Below are 27,761 nucleotides of genomic sequence, written 5' to 3'. Positions count from 1 at the left end.
TGTGACATCAGTGACAGTTGTGTGGCAGTTCTCTTGGCATAAAGCACAATGTGTAGGTTGAAAATGAGGTTAGTCCCCCAGGGTTGGGATCAGGGTGCCTGTTGGTTACATCTCAGCTGAGAAGCAGCCTTGATACAACTGAAAAATGCTTCCCATCCCTGGAAGTGTTCAAGGGCAGGTTGGATGGGGCTTGGAGCAACCTGGTCTAGTGGGAGGTGTCCCTGTCCAAGCGGGGGAGTTGGATCTGGATGATCTTTAAGGTCCCTTCCAGCCCAAACTGTTCCGTGATTCTATCATTGAGGAAGGCTCTTTAATGGTAACTGGCTCATCTTCTTGCCCAGTGTTCCTGGAGGTTACTTTTGAAGATCACCTGTGCTTGCTCAGGAAGGCTAGTGGTGCAGTTTGAGATACTGGTGTTCTCAGTGAGCAGGAACTGTAAAGTTATTTAAAGATTTGAAGTGACCCAAATCATCTTGGTCTGCTCACAGAAGGGAACGAACAAAAAGAATGAAGTAAGATTTTAATTGAAGCAAAGTGACAAGTCCCTACAAGGATATCTGTGTTGCACTCTGAAGAGCACACGTTAATCTGCTTTGTATGAGCAAAATCAGTGCTTCATGGAGGGAGGCAGAGCAGAACTGGCTGTGGTCTCCTTTCCTGTGCAGATAAGCCACAGGAGCTTATGTTCCTGTCACTGGAGAAATGACTGATAAACCAACTAGTGTTTTCTCGTCCGTGGGGCACAAAATAGGAGCTGGGCCACTTGGATTCTATTCTTGCTTTTCTCATTCATTTATGTTGTAACCTTGAACAGGATGCATGATTTTGTGTGCCTCATTTTTCTTATGGATAAAATAGGATAATAATATTTAACCTACTTCTTGGGAGAGTTTCCAGTCTAAGTGTGTCTCAAGTGCATTGGGTTCGTTGGACAGAAATGCTTTGTAGATGCCAAGTATATACAGCTAATGACTAATGCTGTTTGTATGACAGTCTGCAGAAATGCCCTTTATGGGCTTTTAATTTTGTGAAAAATTTGGGCAAATGTTTTGGTGAAATGTTTTGCTGTTGGAATTACATTAATGCTGTTGATTTTTTTTCTCTCTTTTTAAAAATATGACCCAGGAAACAGGTTACCTCCTTACCCCAAGTACTGTAGTTATTAATTATTGCTCACTTGTCTGCATGGAGAATATTGATTTTTATTATTGCAGGGTTGATTTTAGTGACCAGCAACATCAGGGGTGGCAAATTCAGGTAGTATATAATTATCCTCAATATTCTGGTGCTGGGGGAAAATCCCTGGAAGAGCTATGGGAAGGAAAAAAGTGCTTGTACCAAAATGTAAGGGTGGGGATGGGGCAGGAGTTACACTAGTCTGCAGTACTTTTCTGCAAGAGGAAAAAGGTGGGACATGCAATTTTTCTGAGGGTCTCTGAGCTATGTAATCATGGTTAAAAAAAAAAAAGTTAATATAGCAAGAGGGGGAAAACAGTGAAAGCCATAATGAAAACAGAGACTCTTATAATGCAAAGGCAGAATCACCAGTTACTGTGTGTTGGATTTTATTCTCTATAGAGAATTCTCCTAAATCAGCATCTGGGGGGCACTGGGATCAGTTAAGTCCATCTTCTTTTTGGAGGAGCCATCTTCTCTCCTCAGCTGGGAGCTGGAATCTGCAGCTCTTGTATTTGTTTCCCTGTGATTCCTGTGTTGCTTTTGAACAGAAGTCCAATTCAGGGCTAATTTAGGTGTTTTATTGTTACCATGTGTAACTACAAAGGTGTTTTTGACATCTAATAACTGGAACAAAGGGAAAACATTACCAATTTCTTTTTTCTTTGCACTAATGGAAAGATGTGGTGGCAGATGCAAATTTGCCCCATATGGCTTCTTGGGCCAGTATAATTCCTTTGCATGTTAGTTGAATTTCTTTGACATTTTAGTAGACTGAGGTTAGTGTGTTAGTTCAGGAAGAGAAAAGTGATGGTGAATAACTTGTTGCTTAAAAGAGTGATAAATAATTAGCCTTTGATTCTGTCTTGTTTGTTACGGAGTTTGAATATTTTATATCTGTGATCTTCCTGGATTTATCGGAGTAATAATTCAAGCTAGTGTTATGAAAGAAGGTTCTATGTGTACAAACAGAATTTTGTCTGTCTTTGTTTCAAACCTGAAGCAGGCTGAGAGCGTGAAGTAGTGTTCTCCTATTCTTGTGCTGGGTGTTTGTTGTTATTCACCAGTATTTTTTCAAGGCTCACATCAAAATAATGCTCTAAGCAGTGCCAGTCTCACTTCTCCTAATTATAGGAAGTGATATATCAATACACACTATTATAAATCACAGCCCCCTTGTCAACTGGTAGGAATTATTTAATGCTTTGCAACACCTTTATTTGTTAATGAGTGGAGTTTTTTTCCCCCTGTTTCTTTGATAAGTATTAATGTTCTAGCTGTTAGCCTATTTCAGGATGGAAATGATTGATGTTGCTCTATTTTCACCAAAACACTTCTGCCCACTCCCGGATCTTCCTCCCCTAACTCCTTTTTTTTTTTTTCTCTTCCTCTGCAAGAACTCTTCGTATAGTTCATGTTGGATGGTTGAATTATGTAATTTGTCAGTCAGTGATCACTTTCCCTTTCTAAGCTGTACAATGTGGTCATCAAAGCAAATTGGTTAAAGCAGCATTGCTTTGTATTCATAATGCACGTACAGGCACAGAAGAGCAGGATGTAGACTCAGCATTCCTCTGAATTGCATGTTTTCCTGCTCTCGCAGCTCTCGGTGACTCAGATTGGCTTGTTACTGGTGATGAAAGTCTGGGTTATCATCTAGTGGATGGTGGCCACCATGAAAGCACAGAGGAAATTTTCAGAGGCTCAAAGTCTCTCTTTCTTTGAGGCACTTTAAAAATGTTTGTAAAGTGTTTGGGGACCTTCATAAGGTGGCATTCAAGGAATACCAACACTAATATAAAATAACTGATACAGGTGATAAGCATCCCATTGTTGTTATTTATATGGAAAAGATTTCTGTTATAACTTCTAGAGGAAATCAAAGAAACTGGAAAATTTAATGATGTCACCCTGTTGCTCTCTACTATTGTTGTTTTCAGGTCTTTTTGTGAGACTGTTATTTGTGGGTTTTTTAATGCAAAAGTGTACTCATATAATCTTTTTTTTGAGTTTTCTTTTGGAGTTACTAAACTTGGCCCCTTCAGGCAGTTCAGAGTGATTTAATTGTTCAAATTGCATATAAGCCATACTCAATTCTTTCCCATTTTATCTTAATCAGATACTGTTGATAACCGGGCTACAAAACATGGAAATCTAAAAGCTAATAAAATTGAAAATAGCCTGTGTCAGGAGCTGTGTGTAATCAAGAGTGCAGTTCAGACCAGTGGTTCGGCTGCTGCTTCATGGAAATGTACATTTTGGCAAGAATGTGGCAGCAGTTTTATATTCAGCACTCATAGCTCCATTTGTTGTTGGTACCTCTTGTTGATGTGAGCTAGCATTTAAACCAATTAGAGTTGTAAAATCCTGAAGTTCTGGAGATAAAGATGATGTATCAGGCTATGTTATCACTGTTTCTGCTGATACAAGATTAGCCCAAGCATGCATAGCAGTTAATTTTATCTAATTTTAAATGCCTGAATGTAAGGCTTCCACTTGAACAAGAAAGAAGAAACAAGAAAAAAAAAATTAGCCACTGACATTTGTTCTGCTACAGTATGCCTGGAAAAAATGTCCTGAATTAATGAAGGAAGGTTTAATGAAAGCTGATTGATTCCACCAGGTACTGGTCTCTCCCATTTTTGATCTTTTCACAGCAAGATGAAACGTTTCTGTCTCCTGAGCAGCAGTTACCTTGTTGTGCTGTTTTGTAAGGTTCTTGGCTTAGTGTGAAGCATTCATTCATGCACTGGTGCTCCTCTGAGTTTGGTGAGAACTGAAGTTCTCAAGTGCAGTGCCTGAAGCTAGACTGTGTGAGTAATCTGAAAGTTGAAGTGGTGCATGACTGCAGTTGCGTGCTTGCCTAGTGTCTTAATGTCTTGAAAATGCACATTTTTATATGGTCAGGAATTGGCTTGTTGCTGGATACCTCCTCTGCAAAAGCTGACAGTTATAACTAATATACTTACTGGGTAGAATTAGTGTATATTATTATGAAAAGTAATGACCATGTTGAAATCCTAAGGATATTTTCAGGATTACTTTAGATTTGGTTGGAAAGTAGAGTATAATGGCTACATCTTTGAGCATGTAATAAAATCACAGGGATCTTTAATGTTCGGAGTTGTGCTGTGGAACAAATCTGTCCAAAACCAGCCGCACTTCTGATTAATTTTCTTGTTGTATTTGGATTCTCTGAGCTCCTGTGACTGGCAGTGACACAGTGTAAGAGTTGCTCTGTATACTGCATGGGCCATTAGACACAAAGGAGTTATATCTAGATGTGACATTCTACAGTATATTCTAAAATAGATGTATTTGCTTCTCTATTATATGAAATTGCAGTTCCTGTGGAAATTGATATTGAAAATAGCCACTAAAAGCCTCCCAGGATCTGCAGGAATGCACAAAAGGAGCTGTATGCGAGTGCTGTTACTCACAAGTGGTGGGTTAAAGTGAATTACTTAAATCTTCTCATGTCAACAGCAATTGAGTGCATTTTCCTTATTGCAACTTCCTGTTACTGCTACAGAAGGTGCAGACAATGTTGACTAGAGCAGGAAGAATCCTCAGGTATCTTTAAAACAGTTTTAAGCTTCCCATGGTTTGAAAATACTCAAGAATCTGTGATATGAGCTGTTTGACATTTTTCCTGTTCCAAATGCTCAAAGGAATAAATCTACATGAAGAGTGTTAAAAATGAGAGAGTCTTTGCAACAACGTCTGGAATCTCAGAATGTTACTTTATTTCTCTTTTGGCTGACCACCATCATAAAACAGCTGAATCAAATACCTTTTTTTATGTATAAAGTAAATTTTCTGGGTCTTGACAGCTTGTTTCCAGTTTTAGTCTAATTCAGTTTGAAACAGCTGTTCCTAATCTCTGCAAAACATTTTTTTTGATGGAAATCATGACATTCCCAACTACTGCAGTGTTACTGGGCCCTGCTGTCTCATTTAAGAAGTTGGGTTTTCTTTATGTTTAAAATAATTCTTCATTCAGAGAAAATGTCACTTCTGTATCAAATAAGCTGCAGTTAAAAGAGAAATAGCTGCCTCCTCCCCCTGAGGTTATCTCTCAATGAGGTTGGATATATGTTTCTCCTCTGAGATGACTTTCAAGAAAAACATCACTGTATGTTTTACCATTAGTTAGATTTTTATTCTCATGTTCCCAGCCCTACCCATATGCTTTCAGTTGAATTCTATTTAGAGTTTTCTCTGCAGTTGTCTCTGCACTCAGACTTAACAAGTTCTCTGGCTTGCCTTATGGTTCAGTTTTACTCTGGAGTCAAATCTTGTATTTTCAGAATTTTCAATGTAGCATTTTCAGTTTGCTCAGTGCCATTTTATTTTTTTTTAATTGGCTGCACTTCTTGGTGCCTCCTCCAAAGCTGTTTGTAGAAATTTCATAGATCACAGAGACGATCGAGTCTGTAAGGTCTCTTGTGCCTGATAAAGCAAAAGCTAACCTTTCATTTCCAGTTTTCTGACTCTTTTGGACACCCTAGCCTGTCATGTGGAGTTAATGACTTTCTGCATAAAAGAACTTGATGTCTAGTTGACTATGGGAGCACAAGTGTATGATGATACAGTGTGTGGACGTTTCAAAAAATTTCTGATGGGAAAGGCGAAGGTTTCAGGAGTGGCAGTGTTACCCAGGTTATAATGTGACTGGAGGGACTCTGGAGTTGTACATCCTCTTTTTTCCTCTGTCCTTAGTTTGCTGTTTTCCCATCTGTAAAATGAGGGTTGTGCTATAGAATGAGTACTCTGGGAAATGTGAGAGAGATGGCTGCATCCCACTAGGAACTCTAGTGGCTGCTGATCTTGCTTCTGAGCCCACCATGGACAAATACCATCCAGGAGCCTCTTTTGAGTTATTTTGTTGAAGCACAATTTATCAGCTGAAATAGAACTAACATCTACCATGACACAAAAGCTTTACTACTTAAAGAACTGTTAAATATGTTTTCAGTTCCAAATTCAACATTTTGCCTGGCAAATACTTTGAAGTTTTTATCATTTTCCTTGCACATTTTTTTTCCCACAGCCTGAAAACCTGACTTGAGGCTTCCTTAGGATTAAGTGAGATTACTAGCATCTTCTTTCCATCCCTCTTGTGTACCTTGTATGAATACATCCTAATAACTATTGATATTGCATTCATCCTGCAAGAAGCTAAGACCTTTAGTGTCTGCTGATGCTGCAGTTTTGATGATGTGTTTTTCTTGTGAGTAAAATCAATTGAGACAAATCCTGGTAACTTTTACAGCAAAATAAAATGACTATGCCAGGTAACCACTGCAAGTTTTCTAAGTATGAGTGTGCTCTTAGATCACATACGCAGTGTTGTTCCAGCAGAATTTATTAGTTGATCTACTAGATTTAAAGGTCAACTGTAATCACATTTCAGAAAGATTGAAGAAGATGTAAAATTGCTACTGTGCATTTTGGGGTTGTAGACCTGCTTCTCGTGCTCTTTGCTTTTCCCCTGTACATCCTAATTTAGTCAGCTAGAGCATCAATACGTAAAGGGCGTAAGTCAATGTGCTTGCTCCCTCCTGTCGATGAGGGAGCTAGTTAGTTGTATTTCCTCCAAGCCACTTTCTTCCCCCTGGAAACCTGAAGCAGAGGAGTCCACTGCGCTTTACAGAGGTGGAGGAAACAAATCTCTTTTTTCAGGGGAAGGCTGGGAGGGAAGCTGCAGTCTAGCTGTCTTGTTAGGTGATCTAGTTGTTGGAGTTGCTGCATCCAGGGGATGATACTGTGTGTTCCAAGTGCAGCACAGAGGAGCATCAGCATAACCCTCTTAATGAGTGGAGACCTTTGATTGTGGGAAATCAAAAGAACATCTCATCAGTAGTAATGCGTGTGTCTGCTTGGTGTTACAGAGATCAAGCAGCTTTGGAGTATTATATTCTGTAAAAACAGTGTTTCAAAGTAGTATTTCCATGTAATAGGCAACTGTAGCTGCCTAGGGAGGTAAATAATTTCTGGTGTTAATTTTTTGCAAGAACCCAGATGAGACTGCTTTGCCATAGCAGGTTCCACGAACTAAGAGCAGCAGGGACACAAAACACTCACCTGCTCAGGTACAATTCATTTTCCCTGCAACAAAGCAGAAGGGGTCCTGAAATAAAAAAGGGTCTGATAGGGGAAAAGATTTAATTTAGGTTGATAAACTAAAACACATTCTCCAAGATCTTTCCCTCATGAACCATCTTATTGCTATATTTATTCCATAGGACTTTCTTAATTGGTAAGTTTTGCTCTTGCCCTGTATTGATAAACTCTCTCTCCTTCTGTGTGGACCATCCATAGAGCAACAGAGGAGAAAAAGTGTTTAAAATGGAACAGGCTTTAAGGGCATGGGAACTATTCCTGAATCAGAGGACACTGGACTGCAAATGCTTTTAGCTGCTGTGCAAACATATTTCAAAGTAAGTAATTTTGTGTGGTGAACAGATGCATATTTGATGATGGTCATGCTATAGTCAGGGTTTTATTACATTAACAGTAAATATTAAAGGGACTCCTTTTAAGAGTCACTTTCTCAAAAAAAAAGTCTGTTGTAGGGAACATTAACTGTTTTACAAAGGTTATTTGTAGTGGAACTCCCAGAGTCTAAACTAGCTCAGAGTACAATCCTTAGTGCATTTTCCTATGTGCTAACTTGCAAAACGTAGTAATTCCCAGGTGTATGGAAATCAAGGGTCCGTGGCTTTTCCGTAAGCATCCATGACCTGTTTTTAAAACAGACACTGACACACAGTAGTGGCTGGAGACTCTGCTTGAGTGGACTGAGGAGACATTTATTGTCCATTTATTTACGGTGGCCTTTGTCAGAAATTCTGACTCAGATGGCTTTTGAACCGCGGTATGTATTTTGCTTTGTCATCCACAGTGTGAAGTCTGGAAAACTAATGACTCGTGTTCTCTACACTTATGGAAATATGGATGGAATATTGTTTTTAATAAATAATGGACCAGGGAAAGTTTTCAGAGACTTGCATGGGCAAATCAGAGTAGCAGCAAATCCTTTGTGGTTTTCCCAGTGGTTGATGAAATGAAACAGTGCCTTGACTGACCAGTTTGCTTTTTGTTTTCTTGCAAGTTGCTTAAAGACTTGAAACCTTTTTCTCCCCTTCTTCTCTCTTCAAATCCCAGGGTTCTAGCATCCCTCCTTTCTTCAGTTTGATAGTTATAGCAGTAAATTGATGTTTTGAATGAAAACAGTTCAATATAGGATACATCAGTTCCCAAAGTAAAACACCCAGTAGCAAGGGGGAAGAAAAATCCCTTTTTTAATCAAGTCTTAAAGCAAAGTAGGTATTAATCAGTCTTAATAATTTATTTTCTTGAGAAGACTAATGCTAGTAGAAGCAGTCATAGCAGACAAAATGCTAGGAATTTAAATGCTGCTAATTAGTTTGCAGGTTCTGTTCTAATTCTTTTTGTACAATATTCTCCTCAGGCTTAAGTCCAGAAGAAGAGAAATGTATTTGGGAAGCATATTCCTTAAAACAAACTTACGTTAATTTCTTGCTAGGTTATTACTTGAAAGAACAGTAATATTTGGTTGCTCACTGAGGGTGATAATAAACTTGTGCTTTCATGTCTGTTTTACAATCTAAACACACTTGCAGTTAGTTGTGTTTTCCTGTTGACTTATTCATAACTCTTCTGAGCTTATGCCTTCATCAGTGTTCAGACAATGCAGTACCCCTGCCTTTTGAAAATACTTCAGACCTATTTATTATGCCTATTTTTTTATAACTTCAATTGCCTCCAGTTGTAATCAGTTACAACATCTAAATGTTGATACATCGACTCACAACAAATTGCACTTATCTTCAGCAGGATTTGTGTTGGAATTTACATTCCCTACGTACGTAGTTGCAGCCTCATAGGGAAACATTTGGATTTCAGGAAACACAAATAGGTAGTGTTACTGAAGAAACAGTATCTGGAGGTTTTTTTAAATCAAATTCCTAAACTATATGGGAAATTGGGATGAAGAAAATATTTCACAGAGGCACGGGAGGGCTGATGCTTCAGCAACAGTTCCCTGACTCAACCAGTAAAGCTGCAGGCTGAGGCTTTTGGTTTCCACTGCCAACACTAGCATCAGCAATTGTGTCAGTGAGTTTTGACTTAAGAAAAATAGTAGATGTTTTCTACACTAAAACACTTGTTTTAATTTATTTTAAAAATAAAAAATATAAATAAATAATAATAATTAAAATAAAATAAAATTGAAATAGTCTCATTGCTAAAACAAAGCATATTTCAGCATAGTCCATAGCTGAATAGCATCACCTCTCATGGTGTGCAGGGCAAAATGGTACTTCTGTTAACTCCATCTACTGACCTTGCCTTTTAAATAATCTGGTTTATCATAGCAAAGATGCAGAGGAAGAAGAATCCAATGCTTGGCTTTAAACCTAGTTTTTCATCTGTGGGTTTTTGGTTTTTTTTGAGAGGTTCCTGTGGTCAAAGAGTTTATAATTATCTGGTCTTTCTGAAAAGTTGCAGGTTGGACTTCTAGATTATTAAAAGTGGTGCATGACTTTTGTATATTGCTTAGTCATGATGGCCTTGAAATGTAATACTTAAGGAAAACAAATTAGTTGGAGCTCCTTATGCATTTGTCAAGTAGTCTTTCACCTGTTCTTCATGTGTTTGTGTGTGCATGTGCACTGAGTCCATTGCTTCTGAGTGTGACCTCAAGGTCTGAAAGAGGACTTCCATTTGAAACCTGCCAGCCTGTCTCCTCCAGCAGGTGGTTCGAAACTTCTCTTGGCAAATATTGGTTTTGTTCCACAAATTAAGTCTGCCAGAATGAGAAACAAAAAATAAAAATGCCACAGCTTGGTTGTGCTGCCCCATTGCAGTCTGTGCCATCTCCATGGTTTTGAGCCTTCATTATGCAGCTTGCACTCAGCACACTTTTATTTAAAGCAGAGCTAAAAGTAGAACTAAATAGCTGACGTTCGTAGTCGTTCAGAGTGATGCAGAATTACTGGGAGGGGGACGGGGCAGGAAGAGGAACCCTGCTGGTGCAGGGTGGGTTGGGCTCATTTATTTGCACAGAGCTGTGTTGGACTGCCCAAAAATCCCAAAAACTAGCTTGTGCTTTCTCAAGGAAAGTAAACTGACTGTAACAGGAGGTTCTGCTTCCCTCTTGTTTGCTTTTGTTTGGTTTTACTCAGGTTTTACACCTTGAAATGATGCAATTCAGTTTTGCTGTGGCTGTTGCAACAACCAGGCAAGCTATTGCCACCGTGTTACTGCAGCATCCCGTGCCGATTGCTTTTCATGAAGCCATCTCCATATTGCAGAGCCATCTGTTTTCCTTACTGTCCAAGCATTAGGCTCAGTAGTATAAATTACTAACTGCTCCCTCGCTTTCAATTGTTCCCCTTTGCTTAGTGTGCCAGCAGCAGGTCTTCAGCACCATTTAGAAGTTTCCCTTGCTCTTTTATTTCCTTTTTAATGCCTCAGGCAAAAAACTACCTTGAATGCATTGTCAGTCATTCCTGCTGCTCAATTGTTGACTTGATAAAATAAACTCTGGGAGGTAGGTAGGGAAGTAGTGTCCTCATTTATGAAAGGTTTTGTAGCTAGAGAAGTGATAGAACAAGTTAGAAAATGATGGGTTTTGAAACGCAGCGTTTTGCTCCCCCACCGCCCCAGTTTCCTTAAATGCACACCAGTTTGTCACACTGCTGGTGGTATGATCTTCTTCAGGAAGATCCTTTTCAGCTGTGCAAGTGTCTGCACTGCAGAAGGTTTAAGGATTCTTTTGGAAAACTTAATGCTGAATTTATCAACTCAGGTCAAAACCTGTGGAGTTTTTCTAATTCCCTTGTCTATCTTCAAGACCAAAAAAGCACAGGTTTTGGTGGTTTTTTTCTTATATGTATAATACATTTATGTATTATATACATGTACATATATATATACACATATATAATATATATATTCTTATATGTATAATACATAATACATTTTTACATTCTCCATTCACTGTTGAGGCTAAAGTAGTCACTTTGAATCGTCCTCTGATGATCTGCACATATCATAGCTGCAGTAAGGGGCATGCTTAGCCCCAGAAGGTGTTTCCTTCTGGGCAGCTCAAAACTGTCGGAGAGAAAGGGGTTGCTTTGTCTTCTGAGGTGAGAAAGGTAATAAGTGAAAATATTGGATACAGAATTTGGTGGCTTTCCAGGAACAGCAAGTTTTGGAGGGTGGCAGACTATGTATATTGGATGCATTGTGATTTTATGAGAAGCAGATAAGATGAGGTGGATACCAGTTAATAATAAGGTACTGAAATCTTGGTACCATGGAAAACGTGTGCAGGGAAGTTGGTTCCGTTTCACTAAATCAGCTGGACTTTTTGGAGTTTCCCAGCCCATGACAGAGGGGTGTTTTTGATAACGTACCAAAATATGAATTGGACGGCAAGGAAGTAGTTTGTTCCCTCTGTGTGCTTCAGATACAACATCAGACAGCTCAGATCTAGCTGAAGGCTTTGAGTCCTTGTAGCATCTGAAGCTTGGTGAGGAGCGGCTGCTGCTGCTGTTTCCGTCGGGCTGAGGTACAGCAGCAAGGAGCATCCTCTGCAGTGTGCCCTTCCTCCCCAGCTTTTTTCAAGAGACTAAGTCATCTGTGATTATATATATTTTTATATATATGTATATATACGCAAACATATATGCACTCAGAAACATATATATATATATATTTGTTTGTTTTTCCTCTCGGGAAGGGGAAGCATTCAGAAAAAGACCAGTAGTGTCCCTTTGTTCTGACCAATATATCCTCAGGGCTTGTTGGCAGTGTAGCCTTCAGTAGAGAAGGGTGAAGTAGTTGAAACAATCTCAACAGTTTGTCTTATGGTTTGACTGAAAAAGTACAGCTCTTGGATGGATGAAGCTGTGTAGAAGAATTTTCTATTCCAATCCAATGTTCTTGCCTTGTTTATGGCACTGTGGTCATTACTGGTCTTAATTTACCTTCCAGTAAACATGCCAGATGAGCCACTGTGGTCAACCACATTAAGTTTCTATTTATTTTTTTGTGTGTGATGGCAACCTGAAGTGATAGATTAATGTTTGCAATTTTTACTTTATTGATAGTGAAGTCCACAAAGCAATGAGAGGAGTGTCTGTTTACCTGGTGCATGAGACTGGGGTACTGATGAACTGCTGGTTGGTTTTATTTATCCAGTAAAGATTTTCTTAGTGATTATCAAGGTATAGAAATAAGCTGTGTCCAGATTTAGATGAGGAGCTCGAGTGGCTGTGGGTTAGATGTTGGACATTTAAGTGGTAACTGGGTTATTGAAGAGTACATGTAAGGTCAAATGTATGTCAGTCTGAATTTCGTCATAAAAATTAATCACTTAGGTGTTCCTGTTGTTTTAACTGTCCCTCAGCAACTTAAAAATGGCTCAGTCTCATAGTCTTAATACTGTTCTGATACCATAGCAAATTCCTAGCTAAAGAATCTGTAGTGTTTGTTTGTTTTTTTTTTTTAAGTATGTTTCAGATTCTGTTGTGGCAGTGCAATGACAGGAATACTGGAGGGCTTGTGTGGGTGGGGACAATTTGTCCTGAATTCAGTGACAGCTGCAAGTCTAGTCTTTACTAACCTGGCTTTGGCCCCGAGCATCATTCTTTTTCCCCTCTACTCCTATTTTGAGGCCAGTAAAGAGGAGCATATGTTTTCTTGCATCAGCTACGTTGGTGTTACCCTGTGAAGCATGACAAGGTCATGTGTTTGCATGGTGAAAGAGGGAATCTCAAATGGTGTTTGAGCTGTCTTAGACCTGCTTTTTTTTCCTTGTGATTAAAGATTTCCATGCTACACATGGTTAAATTTCAATTCCTGTAGTTGTGTGTGTGTTGATGCTACATTGCTGCTTCTGAAATTGGTACTCTTGTATTATTAATATTGCAGATCATGCCAAGAAGGTGTCTTGCATTTAATATAGAACATAAGAAGGTTTGCCTACCCCATATGAAAATCTCAAATTGGAACTGAAGATGCTATAAAAATTTTAAAGGGACAAGGTCAGCCTGAAAATCACATTTTAAAAAGCAGAAAACAATTTATTTTTACCAGCAAATTTCCTTACCTGTTAGTACCTGTACTAATAGCACATTCAGTTATTAACACTTGAAAATGCTTTAAAGCATTTATTTGTAAAACTGATTAGTTACCATTTGTCTAGGTGCCTGTTAATTTGGGATTTTCTAGTTAAGAGACATGAGAATTGATCAAAAGCATTTGGATTCCTGTGCCCCTTCTGTATGATCAAACAAATTCCATTTATTTCACTCATAAAAGGGATTACTCACTTGCTTTGTACCAACATCCTTATCGAGGGTGAAGAAGTGGATAAGAGGGTTCTTCGTGATAGCAAACAAAACAAAAAAATATTCAGTAATTGAGAATAGAAGTTTAACAAATTCAGACTACATCTGAGTGCATGGTTTAAACACTTGTGGTAATTAAGCACTGGAAGAATTGGAGAGGATTTGTGCAGGACTCACCTTTCTTGGAAGGCTTGAAAGGTGAGCATGTGCGTGTTCTGTGTTCTTACCTGTGTTTGCTAAAATGTAAACACAGAAGTCACTTGAATTATGTAGGAGGCAAGATGAAATGTTCAGAGATTCTTTTAGAATGACTTAATATTTCCTAGGAAGTTTGTGGAAATGATCAACTCCAACTGTCCAGGCTCTTAACCGTGATGTAACTTTTTTGGTTTGTTCTGCTTTCACTAACTATATACCTTCTCATTTGAGGACTCAGAATGAGAAGGGTCTGTATCCATGAGAACATGCTGTCCTCCAAAGCACAGAATTTAATTTGAAAGTTTAGAGTTACAGTTTTTAACTTATTTTCAGAGAACAGCTGGCAAGATGCACTTCAGTTCCAATTAGTGGCTGATCAAGACAAAGTAATAATGAACTGCTACCAGCTACTCCTTTACTTCAAGTGATAGAAGTGGGCTTAGACATTCCAACCCTGCCATGACCTGGATTAAAGCCTTTTCTGGCTGCTTCGGAGGCTCGCTGAGCATGTGACTGCATTTATTGTCTATAGGAACTCTACTACAAATATAGTAAGTAAAAAAAAGCATGTAGTGTTCTTAAAAATCAGATTCCTCAGACCCACACCCAGCATGGGTGAAATAAGAATTCTGAAGGTAAATTTAATAGTATTTGTAAAGAAGCAAAATAAAGCAGGAGAGTCCCATAGAACAAATCTGAGAAGATAAGTATGGGCGTTGTGTGAAATACTGTAAATAACATTCTGTGCATGAAACGGGTGCTGAGTAACTGCTTCTTCATCCTGCAGACTCTGGTAATTTGAGGTTCTTTGGAAAGCAGCACGTAATCAAAGTCTGAACCCTTAGCACAAGCAGAGTGATTTAGATTGCATAGACAATATTCATTCAGGCATTTCCTAGTTATTGAATTCTTCATTTGTAACCTTAACAAGTTTATTGTAACTTTTTTAGCATATGTAACAGTACACAGAAAACTCCACTGCTTTTCTTCTCGAGTATGAAGTGATTCCTGGGTCAGCACAAAAGCTCAGACCTCATTGTAAACAGTGTGTTATAAATACGTAGATAAATACAATAAAAACCTTTGGGAGAAGATTGCTTCCTTTTGGTTCCAGTGAGAGAGAGGTAAATAAAATAACTGATGTGCCCTGTCAGCTGTTGCCCAAGTTTCATGTGGCTTGTCTTCCCTTTGGCACGCACGCAGCAGCAGCGCATTTTAGCACCTCGCCTACAGCATCCACCTCCTGACAGCAAAACTTGCCAATAGAAAAGCATTCAGCTCTTCATTATTTCTACAACCTGAGTGCATTTGCAAATTAATTGATGTGTGGGAGGAAAGGCATCTGCCGTTGTAGAAGACCTTAACTGTTGCAGCAAAACTAGAAATAAACTGGTTAGCTGTAGTGAGCTGATCTGCTGTTGCAGGTGTTGAAGCTTCTAAAGTGGCATCATGTCCATTTATTTATTTATTTTTAAGCAAACCAAACTGCTCCCTCAGTTGTGAACCTGGAAACAAGCAGCATGATTAAGATAATACCATATATAATTATATATGGCTAGTTACCAAGCTTCGTATTTCTTTCATATTTCAAGTTTCATATTTCTTGCTGGCTCAGCACCCAGAGAGTTTTAATTAGACCTGTAATGAATGACTGGGAGTGTTTTAAAGGCTATTAATCTTGTGGTGTAATTGAGTTAATTATCATATCATCATAAGCTCCCATGAAAACAGTTTAAAGTGTATTTTATTTGTTTTACTCCTAAAGATATTTCTGAGGTCCCCCAGCTTCATCTGAAATACTCAGTACTGAAGAGTGTAAAACCACTTCAGGTGCTGCTCCACCAGACGTTTCTGTTTGGTGCATCATCCTGTTCCTGGGCTCTCTGAGATGCTCACCTGTGGGTAACTCCTTGCAATGAAGTATGTCTTTTCTAGCTTCCATGGCACAGTTGTAGTATTTCCTTGTTTTTCTGATTTCTGCTGGGCTAGCTTACCCGAGCGTGGCGGAGGAGAGTAAGAATATGTGATCTATTTTAAGAAATGAAGACGACAGCAGCTTCCGAACTGTTACTCTTTGTGCTGTGGTAAAAAAAAAATCTGTAGCAGAAGAGGTGTTTTTGCAAAGCATATGGCTTTTACACTAGTTCAGAATACAGTAAGTTTTTTATTTGGTTGTAAAACATCCCTGTGCTTTTTGCACTCTCTAGTCAGAGTGTGACATCTTCAACAGATGGACAGAGAAAACTTCCCATAATCCATGTCTTTCCTTTCAGAACTGGAGATGAGATTCTCTTTTGTAAAAGTTGTTGAGGAAAACCTCATCTACCTTAAGTCTGTTGTATGCTTAGGTGTTGGGGTGTGAAAATGGATATGCAGCTCAGCACTGGTGGTGCTGATGTTTTGGGGCTGTGGTTTTGCAGATGCAAGGTCAGCCCTGCTGTTGTGTGGAGCTCAAGCCTTATTAGAGCATTTGCTTCTCTGTTTTCAGAATCTTGTGCTTAATCATGGAACAACCATGGTGCTAAAATCCACCTTCTCTCTGTAGTGACTGACACACTGTCTTCTTTGCTTTTTATAGTGCTGCATTATCAGGATTGTTTTGGGTTAGAGTTGTTTCCAACCTTAATTAACCCTGCCGGGATGCTAGAACTGCCTTTTTTTTTTTTTTCTTTTGCTTTCGGTAACTTTCCTGGTCACACTTCTATATTTTTCCATCCTCTTGACTATTACAGTTTTTGTAAATAGTTTAGAAATGCCAGCTTGTGATGTATGGGCCTCTTTAACATTTCTTTGATTTATGTGCATTGTGCTGAAAAAAAGCAGAGGAAGCATATTATTCTGGAAAAAAACATTGCCAGTCTTCAGGTTTTTTCAGTCTTAGTTAAAAACTACACTTTTATCAATCAAACATGATAGATTCTTTTTTCATTCCTAAAAACATCCATAACTTTTTGAAGTCTGCAGAAATAATTTGACTAAGACTCTTCTAAATGTCTACCTGTTTTTTTGGATGTCTGACTTGAAGTACCTTTTAAACTGAAGTTTTAAAAGTTGTTTTTTTCATGCATTACAGCCTGGTCATCTAAAAGTAAAGACATGAAAAAATCACTAAGAGTACGGTTTGGTTTGTGTTTTTTTAAAAGTAAAGCTTGGCCATATATTACTAATATCCATACTGCATTGCACAAGCTAATGCAGTAAAGCATGTTTTGGTCTCTAGCAGTGTGAAGGAAGAGGATTTTCTCTACCTTATATGTAAATGACAATGATTGCAAATTTGTGATTGTTCAGCTTCTCCTGTGAATGTCCTAATTAAATGCAGAGAGTGGATTTTTCTGATGTCTGGTTTCAGGAGAAGTATCTGAAAATCTGTGTTGTAAGCCAGAAATGGCTATTCTGAAAGGTTTAAAAAGAAGAAAGACTAATGAGTTTCAGTTTAAAGTTGTTAGTTAATGTATAGTATTGTTTTGGCTAGAGAAAGTTTTCAGTGAAAGTCCTCAGAGAAGGCAGAGCTGCTAATGATCAGCAGGATTGCACTGTCTCCCAAAAGCCAATGTGAGGTTCAAGCCAGGATTCAAATATATATTATTAATTTTTCAACACAGAAACCTGGAGTATGGGCAGAAAAGCTCTTTTTTTAATTGCTTTGTGGGGGAAATAAAAGGCTTGGGTTTTGTTGACCATTACGTTTCAGCATTTTCTTTGCAAGTAGAGCAGTTATGGTCATCTTTTAGAAAGGGTGTGGTTAGTAGGTCAAGAGAGGTTCTCCTCTCTCTCTATTCTGCCTTGGTGAGGCCACATCTGGAATATTGTGTCCAGTTCTGGGCCTCTCAGTTCAAGAAGGACAGGGAACTGCTTGAAAGAGCCCAGTGCAGAGCCACAAAGATGATGGAGTGGAACATCTCCCTGATGAGGAAAGGCTGAGGGAGCTGGGTCTAGCTTGGAGAAGAGGAGACTGAGGGGCAACCTCATCCATGGTTACAAATATGTTAAGGGCAAGTGTCAGGAGGACAGAGCCAGGCTTTTTTTCAGTGATGTCCAGTGATAGGACAAGGGGCAATGGGTGCAAACTGGAGCACAGGAGGTTCCACGTAAACATCGGAAAGAACTTCTTTCCTGTCAGAGTGACAGAGCCCTGGGACAGGCTGCCCAGAGAGGCTGTGGAGTCTCCTTGGCTGGAGACGTTCAAAACCTGCCTGGACACGTTCCTGTGTGATGTGCTCTGGGTGACCCTGCTCTGGCAGGGGGTTGGACTAGATGATCTTTTGAGGTCCCTTCCAACCCCCAAGATTCTGTGATTCTGTGATCTTTTTCAACAAGTATTCCAGAGATGGAATCTCTGGAAGGCCATGGGACACTGAGTAACACGAGCTTTCTCTGTGCTTGGCAGAAGGACCCACAGCTACGCTAACAGCTATTGTCTGACACTCAGTGGGAGTACTTGCTAGTCTAAATACATTGTGCATTTGAATTATTGTGCGAGTGACTAAAGCTAAGGAAAGGCATTTAGCAGAAGTTAAAAAAATTAAATTTAATGAGTTGGGGAAAAAAAAAATAGCAGCACAAGTACCAGTCGGGGTCATTACTGCTACATTGCTTATCCACTAATGAATTTCCCTCTCATCTGTTCTTTGACTGTCTTTCTCCCCTTTGTCTGATGGTGCAACTAGACTATTTGGATTAACATTGCACCTTGTTGACTTTTATTGAAGAAAAATATTCATTTCTTCATTTGTCTAAAAGGCAGTTTATTTGCTGTAGTGGTAAAGCCCAAGCACAGTGCTGCACATCATGGTGTGCTGCTAGGTAATTTGAAGAATGTTTCTGTGGCTGATTCCAGCCCTTCATTCTACCATTCAGCTTTAAAGTATCTTCACATTTCTTATATAAGCACCTGAGCATCCCCTGTCATGGAGGCAGCAGGCCATCCTTTATACTGACATAGCTGCCACCTGAGCCCCTGACACCAAAGATTTAGTTTAGGGCTTTAGAAAAATATTAATTTTAGTGTGAGAGCAGTGTCTTCAGCTCCAAGTTCTGGTGGCTGTTCAAGGGAGCACAGGAGCACTGGGGGAAGATGCTAATTGTGTCCATGTTCAATCTTGAGTTTTAATGATGACTTTTCCCTGCTACAGATAATTTGTCCATTGCAAAGGTAATACTTTTGTCAAAAAGGAATTCAGATTTTCTGTCAAATATTGATCAAGTGCACTTCTGGGGTCTTTAGACTTCAATGAAATCCATTAAATGAACACACAAGTGTGGATATATCACAGAGTGACACTAAGACCGTCTCCATGGCCCATTAGTGGACAACCTCTGTGCTCACTGCTACTCTGGAGCTCAGGGTAGCTAGAAAATACTACTCTTAGTTGGTGCACATGGGTTTGTTTATTTTGTCATTTAGAAGCAGAACACAGTGTAATAATTGTACTCTGCTTTTTGTGATTGTTTCATGACTGGGTTGTAGTTGCATACCCAAGAAAACACGACTTCACCTAGTTATCTTTCAGGAGATATGTATCTTCAAGCTCTTTGGAGCACCCTAAAATGTTTGAGATGTTGATAAACATAAAATCCAGTTATTCTTCTAAAGGGGTAAATTAGGTCATGTGTAGCAGCAGATTGATTGCCTCTATCTGTTTCAAATACTAATTCTCTTTCAACCTCAGAGCCTGTTGGCTGTGTAGTGTCCCTTTGTGTTGACATTATCCAAAAAAAGCAATAATATGTCATGGATATAACTATTAAATGGATTCCAGAATACTTAAAAAACGAAAACAAAACAACAGCCCTGAGAAGGAGGCTTTTGCAGACACTTAGAACAGTGCAGGTAATTTTATTGGCAGCAGGGATGCAGATGCTGAAGTTTTGACCAATTCCTGGAAGAAACTGTCACCAGATTTGCTATCTCTGCATGGTGAAAAGCCAGACTTGCAAGCAGTATTGGAGTGAGGGAACATTGATGCAGTCATTCATCAGCAGAACTTCAATGTTTTTGGAAGAAAAGTATGGAAAGAACACACTTTAAGGTTAAGATCTGATACTAATTAAAACAGCACTCTCAGCAGAAATAGGAATTCAAAGACAATGGAAGAGAGATGTAGTGAAGAGGAGACATTAAAAGAAACATAGATGCATTTCCTACTATTGTATCTATTGTATGTATAACTAAATAGAAATGTCTCAACTTCTTTCAACTCCCTAGCTTTGGGAGAGAGGAGAAGAGACCTAAGGGGAAAGCAAGATGGCCTGTGCAGGGGAATGTGCAGGTAGATGTCCTCAGAATGCTTGTGTCTCCTGGTTTCTTAGGCAGGGTGAGGCAGTGGCACTTTGCATCTCAGTGCAATGCAAATAAGAGTCCTGGCACATGAGAGGCTCTCAACAGAACTGGAAGCTCATCAGTTTCACAGTTTGGTTGGATTAGGATATTTAGGAAAAAATGCAATAACTTTTGTACAGGGATTTACAAGATAACAAAAGGGGGATAGCCTTTGTTCCCATCATGGATAGGTATTTGTTGCCTAAATATTCTCATAAACTGGAAAGTGTGGGTCATAAATGCTTAAAAAAAAGAAGTCCTAATTAAATTGCAAAATAGAGCAAAGGCATAATGTCTAACTTTGCTATTAATTGAAAAGCCTGCAACCCAGTTCCACAAGAGGAGAACCAATGAGTAAATAAATTGGAGACTGCTCTTTTGGTTTATTTATGCTGCTTTGGCCAAGTCAAGAATTCAGCTATACTGAAATGATGAAACATTGTTTGGAGAAAAAGAGAATTTCCAAACTGGACTCATTATCTGAGAGAAGCTTAAAAATATTAATTAAGGTAGAGTAATTTCTCTCTTGCCTCCTTTAGTCTGCAGAGATGAAACTGTGGGAGTGTCCTGCTTGCTTGCTCATTTCTCTTGTCGAAAGAGCGACCAGAGTTTTATCATAATAGACAAATCCCTTGTTAGCTGAAAGGGAGAAATAATTTAATGATGAGGGGCAAAATACTCCGGATCTTAAAGCACTGGTCTGATTTAAGCCCTTTGGCTGTAGCACAAGTTCTTTGTCTGCTCCAAACCTTAAAGATCACCTGCAGGATACAGTGTGATCTTTCAGGGGAGATGAAGGGATTCTTTTTTGTTTGTTTTGATGGTTTTAGGGAGTGCATTGCCTTGTCTCCTGATCAGAAGGTTGTCTTTGGAGGAGATTAAATAAAAGATACTCTGTGATTCACTTTAGAAAAAGTATGAATACCTTTGGAACTAAATCCAAACTGTATTTCTCTAATGCACCTTCTCTGTTTAAATAGTGAATGAAGAAATTGCCCTCCTTACAATTACAACTGTGAGAAGTGATTCCTTAGTGCAGTCTCTATTTTGATGCAGTTCACTTTTTGAGGGAGGTTGAGAGCTGTTAATATATGAACGTAGTTTTCATATACTTGGGAACACTGTGAAAATGTGAATTATGGCACCTATGAAGCATTGCTGATAATTTCTTCTAGAAAACAGAGGCTAAGTTGCCATAGAAAAATAATGAATCTCAAAAATAATGAAATTTAAATATAAACAGAACCTGGATTATTTTAACATTCAGGTAAAGCTTTTGTATGTGCTGAAATGTTATTGTCAGGACTTCTACATCCTGGAGAACTGTAGTCTCTTGATTTTAAAATGTGGAATTCACACATCTGCTTGGAACCACAGTTCTAAGAAAAATACCAGCTATCATGAGGCACATCATAAAACTGCACAAGTTGGCATTTGGTGTAGATCCTAGCTGCTAAATGTTGTAAATGGATTTTTTTATTTGTTTATTTCATAGTTATGTTTCATCTGCATATATTGAGGAAAAAAGGCCAAATCTTGTTGAAATTTTACAGAGGAATATTTCATTAGGAAGCAAAGAGCTTAGCTTCACCAGTTAGAATTCCTCAAAGCTGCAAGACATGGATGCTTGCAGTGATAAAGCCTCCTAATGAATTCCTTAATGACTGATAAAGGAATGATCTGCAGTACTACCTAGGGCTGCACCAAGGCTCCAGTTCAGAGAGTGTTTAGCATACTTTGTGGATAAAGCTATTGCTGTTCTCCTGCTGATTTAAATGTGCACAGTTGTCAAAAGCAGATGGAAGGTCCTTGGGAATACACTTCCAGAAGGCAGTCAGGACCGTCAGCAAGTGCCCAACTTCTGGCTGGGTTGGATTGCAGAGTCTCTTAGACCTGCATGGCCCACTTCTGCTGGCTCAGACCAAGGGCTGGTGTCTCCCCATAGCTCACCTCCAGCAGGACCTGTAAGCACATACCCATGTACATGTTCTCCCCAGAGTTCTTCCAGCCCTCAGCACTCTCTGGCTTTGAGTCCCATGAGCTCACCTCAGCCTCCCTGCCTGAGCCTTTTAGCACCCGTAGTAACCTCTGACACTACATTTCATGTGGCTTCCCTAAGGTGAAGAGAATATGTTATTTGCTTGTTAGAAAACAACCATTTTGAGGGGATTGCTGTGGTTTTAGCTGAGATTTGCTGTCATGGCTGATGCTGGCAGATGAAGATGTTTATTTTGCAAGAAGAAAAATTAACTAAATGGCACAATTATTATCTACCAGGACTGGTGAATCTCCCAGCTATAGTTTTGGGTGCTAGTGGTACTGCTTTTGCTCTATTTTCAGTCTTGTTTCTACTTCTCAGAGCAAATTATTACGAAACAATTTCCCGATCTCTTCAGTTAACACCTCTCCACCTCCTAAAAGGAATGCGTTCTGTGCAGTACAGTATGTGATACTTTAATAATGTATAAATCAAGTTGGACAGAAGCTGCCTGTCAGTTTTATTAACTTTGACCTTTTCTCCCATTATAAGGATGGTTTGGTAAATATTTAATGTCCCTTATAGATTTTGACAGTTGGATCTGCATTCCTGGGAGCAAAGGGAGATTATAAAGAAATACTTACAATTAGTAAAAATAGCTTAATCACTGGGAGTGAGCCTTGAAGGACAGAACTGGTTTTAAGAATATATTTATTTTTAATTCCCTACATTTTTTATGCCTGACCACTAAATGTCAGGCTAGCTGGGAGGTTATGAAATGTTTTTAAAAGGTGGCATTTAAAATTCGTCTATGATTAGCACCTGTGATTACCTCTGTCTCTGAGCAAGTGTCCAAATTATAGTATTTACTTGAAATACCTGTCAGTGTCATTCTGAGCAGCGAATCTAAGCACAAGATGGCTGAAGAAGAGAAGAAACGGGCAAAGCATGTTCCTGGAGTCAGAGGGGTCCTCTGTCCCTTTCATTGCCTGCATATTGCACCCCCTGCAAATTCTGGTAGTGAAAGCTGAAAACTAAGCCCCTGACACATTGAAACATTGCCTTTCAAACGTGCACTGTCCATTCCTCACATTGGTTTTTATTTATTTTTTTTTACATTTCAGAAATCTGTCAGAGAAAAACAAATCTGAGCAAAACCCCTTGGTCTGAGCAGAGCTGGTGGGGCAATTGAGACCCCCTTCCCCGGCCGGGGTGCTGTTCTCTTCCCATTGGAATGTGATGTGTCTTCCTGTTGTGCCAAAGCTGCCAAGTAAATCAGGAGCCTGTTAAAAAGCCTTATGGATACTCAGAGCATTGACATTTGAGTCAGACTGGCTGGTGGGATCCTTCCCTCATTCCAATTGCCATTTGCAAGTAGATCACTTTACTGATCTTTGTTCCCCTCCTTTTCAGTCAGTACCCTGCAGAAGAGCTTTGCCTAACACCCCTTTAGTTTCTGAACATTTTAAGTCATCTTTTCCTAACAGCAGCTTTTTTTTATCTGCCAGCCTTGGGATTAGAGTTGTTAACCTGTTAATCAGTTCACCTTTCTCAGAACAAATCCTAAGACAATTTAATGAACACATTGACATGGGGACTAGGATGATGAAGGGAGTTGTATTTATCTGACACTCTGAGCTTTTTTTTCCACCCCCTTCTCTGCAAAACTAAGAATGGAAGAATGTGTTTAGAGGTGAACTTGTAACTTGTTGCACTTAAAAGATGGTTCCAGGACTGATAGAGCACTGTAGCTGTTCTGAAATCTGTGAGCAGTGGGAGTGTGCTCAAAATCTTGCAAATTCATGTTCTGTCCTTCATAAATCTGTCTTTTGTTGGCAAGTAAAATAAAAGGTGAGAAGAGAAAGCTACTGAATGTGAATCTTCCTGTTGCAATGCCATAGGGATGTGCTAGCAGGTATTTTGAAGGCTGGATTTTTATTTACAGTGTTAGAAACTTCTTTGTGAATGTTTTGTAGGTTTTTCTGTTTAAGAGAAAAAGAGAAATGTTATTTCTGAAAAGCTAGTTATATAGTGAGAGGGTTGCATCTTTCTTCATGTTCTTCCAAAAAATAAGAATGCTTGATCCCTTGAGAACGGAAACAGTCTGTAAAAGCAAGCCCAGGTTTCAGGAGAGTTAGGACTTGGGAGGGAATCTTTGATTCATCATCTTACGTGCCCTATAGCATGATTTGCTTGTAATGTCTATTTCACATCAGGCTTTTTTTTAATATGCTTTTGTTGAGATCATCTTTCGTCCAAGCAATATATGTGACATATCATATGTTAACTTACTGACTGGCTGTAATTTGAATCAGATTATACAGATAGTAGAGGTCTGATGCAGATCAGGTGCTGCAGTGGTATCATAGAATGGTGAAGGTTGGAAGGGACCTTAAAGATCATCAGGTTCCAACCTCCCTGCTGTGAGCAGGGACACCTCCCGCTAAACCAGGCTGCACAGGATCCCATTCACAAGCACTTCCAGGACCCAGGGCATCTGGGCAATGCTCACCCTAAGGCACAGCAAAACTCTGACTTCTAAGCATCAAGCCATTAGATACCTTATTATTTCATTGAAGAACTAGAAATTAACACAGTCCTCATCTAAATACGTAGAGGAACTGGCCTTAGTCCTAAGGCTGGAGATGGTCCTGCAAAGTTTGTGATTACTCTAAGCAAGTACAGGCATTCCATCTTCTCAGGGCAAGGAAGCATCTTCTGATTTCCATTATGTATTTTAATATGTGGTTTTTATCATCCAGTTGCAGTACCACGCCGGGCTTGCATCTGGCCTTTTGAATCAGCAATCTTTGAAACGTTCTGCCAACCAGATGGGAGTATCTGCAAAACGAAGACCAAAAGCCCAGCCAACAACTCTTGTCTTACCTCCTCAGTAAGTAATGGAATATTTTGAAGAGTTTGCACAGGAGGACTTTTTTTTTTTTACTTTTAATTGTAATTTGATTTTTTTAAGAAGCGTCATAGTAGCAGCTTTGTTGCTTGTGTTTGTGTTTCATGAAAGATGAGTTGTTGTTGTTGCATGGATGGGGTACCCAAGGGAAACACTACTTTGTTTCTTCTGCTTATGGAGGCACTGCAACAGAAAAGTTGCAAGGATTCTTCTTTGTAGCAGGTCATAGAACTTTTTGCAACATGAGATTGTCATTGAGGAAAGATGTTCCCCTGATTAGTATGACTTGGAGCTTCAAGTTGGACTTTTCTGAAGGTCCTGAAAGGCTGAAGCCAAAAAGTCTTTGGTGTGAGTACTTTCTTGACAAACGTCTGTTCTGAGTCCATCTGTTCACCATATGTTAATTTTGCAGTGGATCTAAACCTCTTTTACAGGTGACAAGCAATTATGAGGACACTTAGAAACTGTTTGAGGACATAGAGTATCAACACTTGAGGCAGTCTGTGTACTGATGCAAAAAACAGAGCTGTCCACAACTGGCTTATAAATTAATAAACTGCTTAAAATATTTAGTTACATATAAGAAAATTATTATTATGGAGAAAATGAAACACTAAGCAATTATTCATCATACTGAGCATCCTTGTAGTTTGTGGAAACTGCCTGCTTTTTTTCACAGACCAAGAGTCACTAGTGTATAAACTCTACACTATTAAAACTTCATAGTTGTGATAATCAAAGTCCCCTGACCAGAGTCCCCAGGCCTAAGCTGATGAAGGAATCAAAGGAAGGTTAGAGGTTTTTTCCTTATGAAATGAGAAGAAAAAAAAAATTAAAATCAGAGTCAACAGAGCTTTCTCCTTGTATATTAAATTCAAGGGGCTGTTCATTCCAGAATCCATAAAATGTTTTATTGTTTTACAAATATGTCAGATAAAGACGGATGGTTACAAAGGCAGGTTGAGCAGAACTGCAGGTTTGAAAACCAGATGTTTCTTTTCAATCTGTGAAAGAACAGCAATATCTTGTGATGAACTGGCTGATTAGTCTTCTTCCTTTGCTGGGGTTTTGGGTTTATCCAGAGCTTAAAATGAACTTCAAGGAGTCTGTGAACTGGAGTACTGTGGTAGCAGTTGTCACAGGTTTTGTTCAGAGGTCTTGAAATATTTTGGTGTTTAGTTTAGGGGTTTTTTTAATCATGGCTTCTCTGGTTACTAGAAATTCATATAATGAGAGAAAGAGCTGGCTTATATTTTTGCCTTAAAAGTCTGTATTTAAACACTTGCAGCTGTATAAATGTTAATGTGGGGTATGTAATACATTTAAAAGTATTGTATATCTTTTAATCTGCCAGTGATTTTTCCTTGACTGGTGTTTTTACCTACAATTTGCAGACAGAGTGAAATTTTAGTGTGATAACTAAACTTCAGCTAGTAGCTGAATTATGTTTTGGTGTATTACTGACTACTTCAATGATTATTCACAGGGAAAATATGTTTATCCTGAACTGGCCCTTTATCTGTCCCTTGTTTCCTCCTCTCTGGCTTCTCTTTGACCTTTCTGTATATGCCCTTATTTGCTATCTTGGTGTGTCTTAAGAAGTGAATAATAGTTATGTGAAGTCAAATCAAATACCTGTTGAGCTCAATATCAAGTCTCCCAACACAGGGCAGAAACAGATTATGAAAAGACTTATGAAAATAGGCTTATGAAAAGTGTTTTAAAAATATAGCAAATGGATTTTAATATCTTGATTTTGCTGTAGTTTCATGCAAATAATGATGAATCATGCTGTGATTATATTTTTTTTTCTTTCTCTTCACACTCTCTAAAATGCAAAAGAAGAAAAAATACAGGTGCAAAACTCCTTATCTCCTTGAAAGGGCATTCTGCATACTGATTTTCCCATGGCAATCCAGGACATTTTTTTTTAGCTTTATTGTTTAGTCAGGGAAGGGGTAACTTTGTATTTCTTTGTCTTTTTTGGTTTGATGTATGCCATTAAAATTAAGTTCAGTGACAAGTCTTTGGGCTGAGTAACAATGTGCTATGAGTCAAGTAGATATTAAATGTTGTTCAGAGCAATTATATTAGCTAGAACTTTTCTTAAACATAAGTAGTTAAAACAGGCTGTATGCCAAAACATCATTGTAGATTGGAGCAAATGGCAGTACTGCAGTGATCCTTTTGAGCCAGCAAAGGAATGCAGGGAACGCTTGCTCAGGAGGTAATACAGGTGATGATTTGGAGAAGGAATCTTCTAAAAGCTGCTTTATGCAGAATTTGTGTATGAATAGTTTGATATTAAATGTGTGAATTTGAGTTTGAGGTAGCATTAGAGAGTGTGTTCACTGATCTATTTATTCCTGCACGGTAACATTTGCTGTTGCACTTTACGTTCTCAGTGGCAATGATGCAAGCTGAACAACTGTCTTGTTAATCCAAATCTTTGATCTGTACTGCTGTGGTGAGACTTGAGTGTTATTAGACAGACTGAATGTACCCAAATGGTGTCTCTTCTCGTATGGGTGATGATCCAAAACTTGAGTCTTGCGCTGTGTCGACTCATTGTTCTCTTTAGCCCTTAGTCTCTCTCCCTGCTGTGCTTTTTCATCTCCTTTCCTCTACAAAATGGCTTTAAAAACACAAAAAAAACCCCACCAGAAACCCCCCCCAAAAATGACAAAAAAGCATAAAACCCCAGAAAATCAAACAAACCCAGAACCTTCTCAGCCTGCCTTGGAGGCTTGGTCATCTCTTCCTACATTATGCTTAAAGAAGGACCTG

At 38.9% G+C, this 27,761-nt stretch overlaps 1 protein-coding gene across 3 annotated transcripts in view; it reads left to right on the top strand.

Moving 5' to 3' along the window:
* Positions 1–27,761, top strand: part of MED27 (mediator complex subunit 27) — an 88,357-nt gene that overhangs the window by 7,353 nt on the left and 53,243 nt on the right. For all 3 annotated transcript variants that reach the window (XM_051636753.1, XM_051636752.1, XM_051636751.1), the window contains exon 3: positions 24,826–24,956. In XM_051636753.1, the coding sequence (XP_051492713.1) occupies positions 24,826–24,956 (131 nt within the window). The remainder of the gene's footprint in view (positions 1–24,825; positions 24,957–27,761) is intronic.

The sequence above is a fragment of the Apus apus genome, chromosome 19, assembly GCF_020740795.1.
Source record: "Apus apus isolate bApuApu2 chromosome 19, bApuApu2.pri.cur, whole genome shotgun sequence".
In the NCBI taxonomy this organism is placed as follows: Eukaryota; Metazoa; Chordata; class Aves; order Apodiformes; family Apodidae; genus Apus; species Apus apus.
This window is presented reverse-complemented; position numbering and strand designations above follow the sequence as displayed.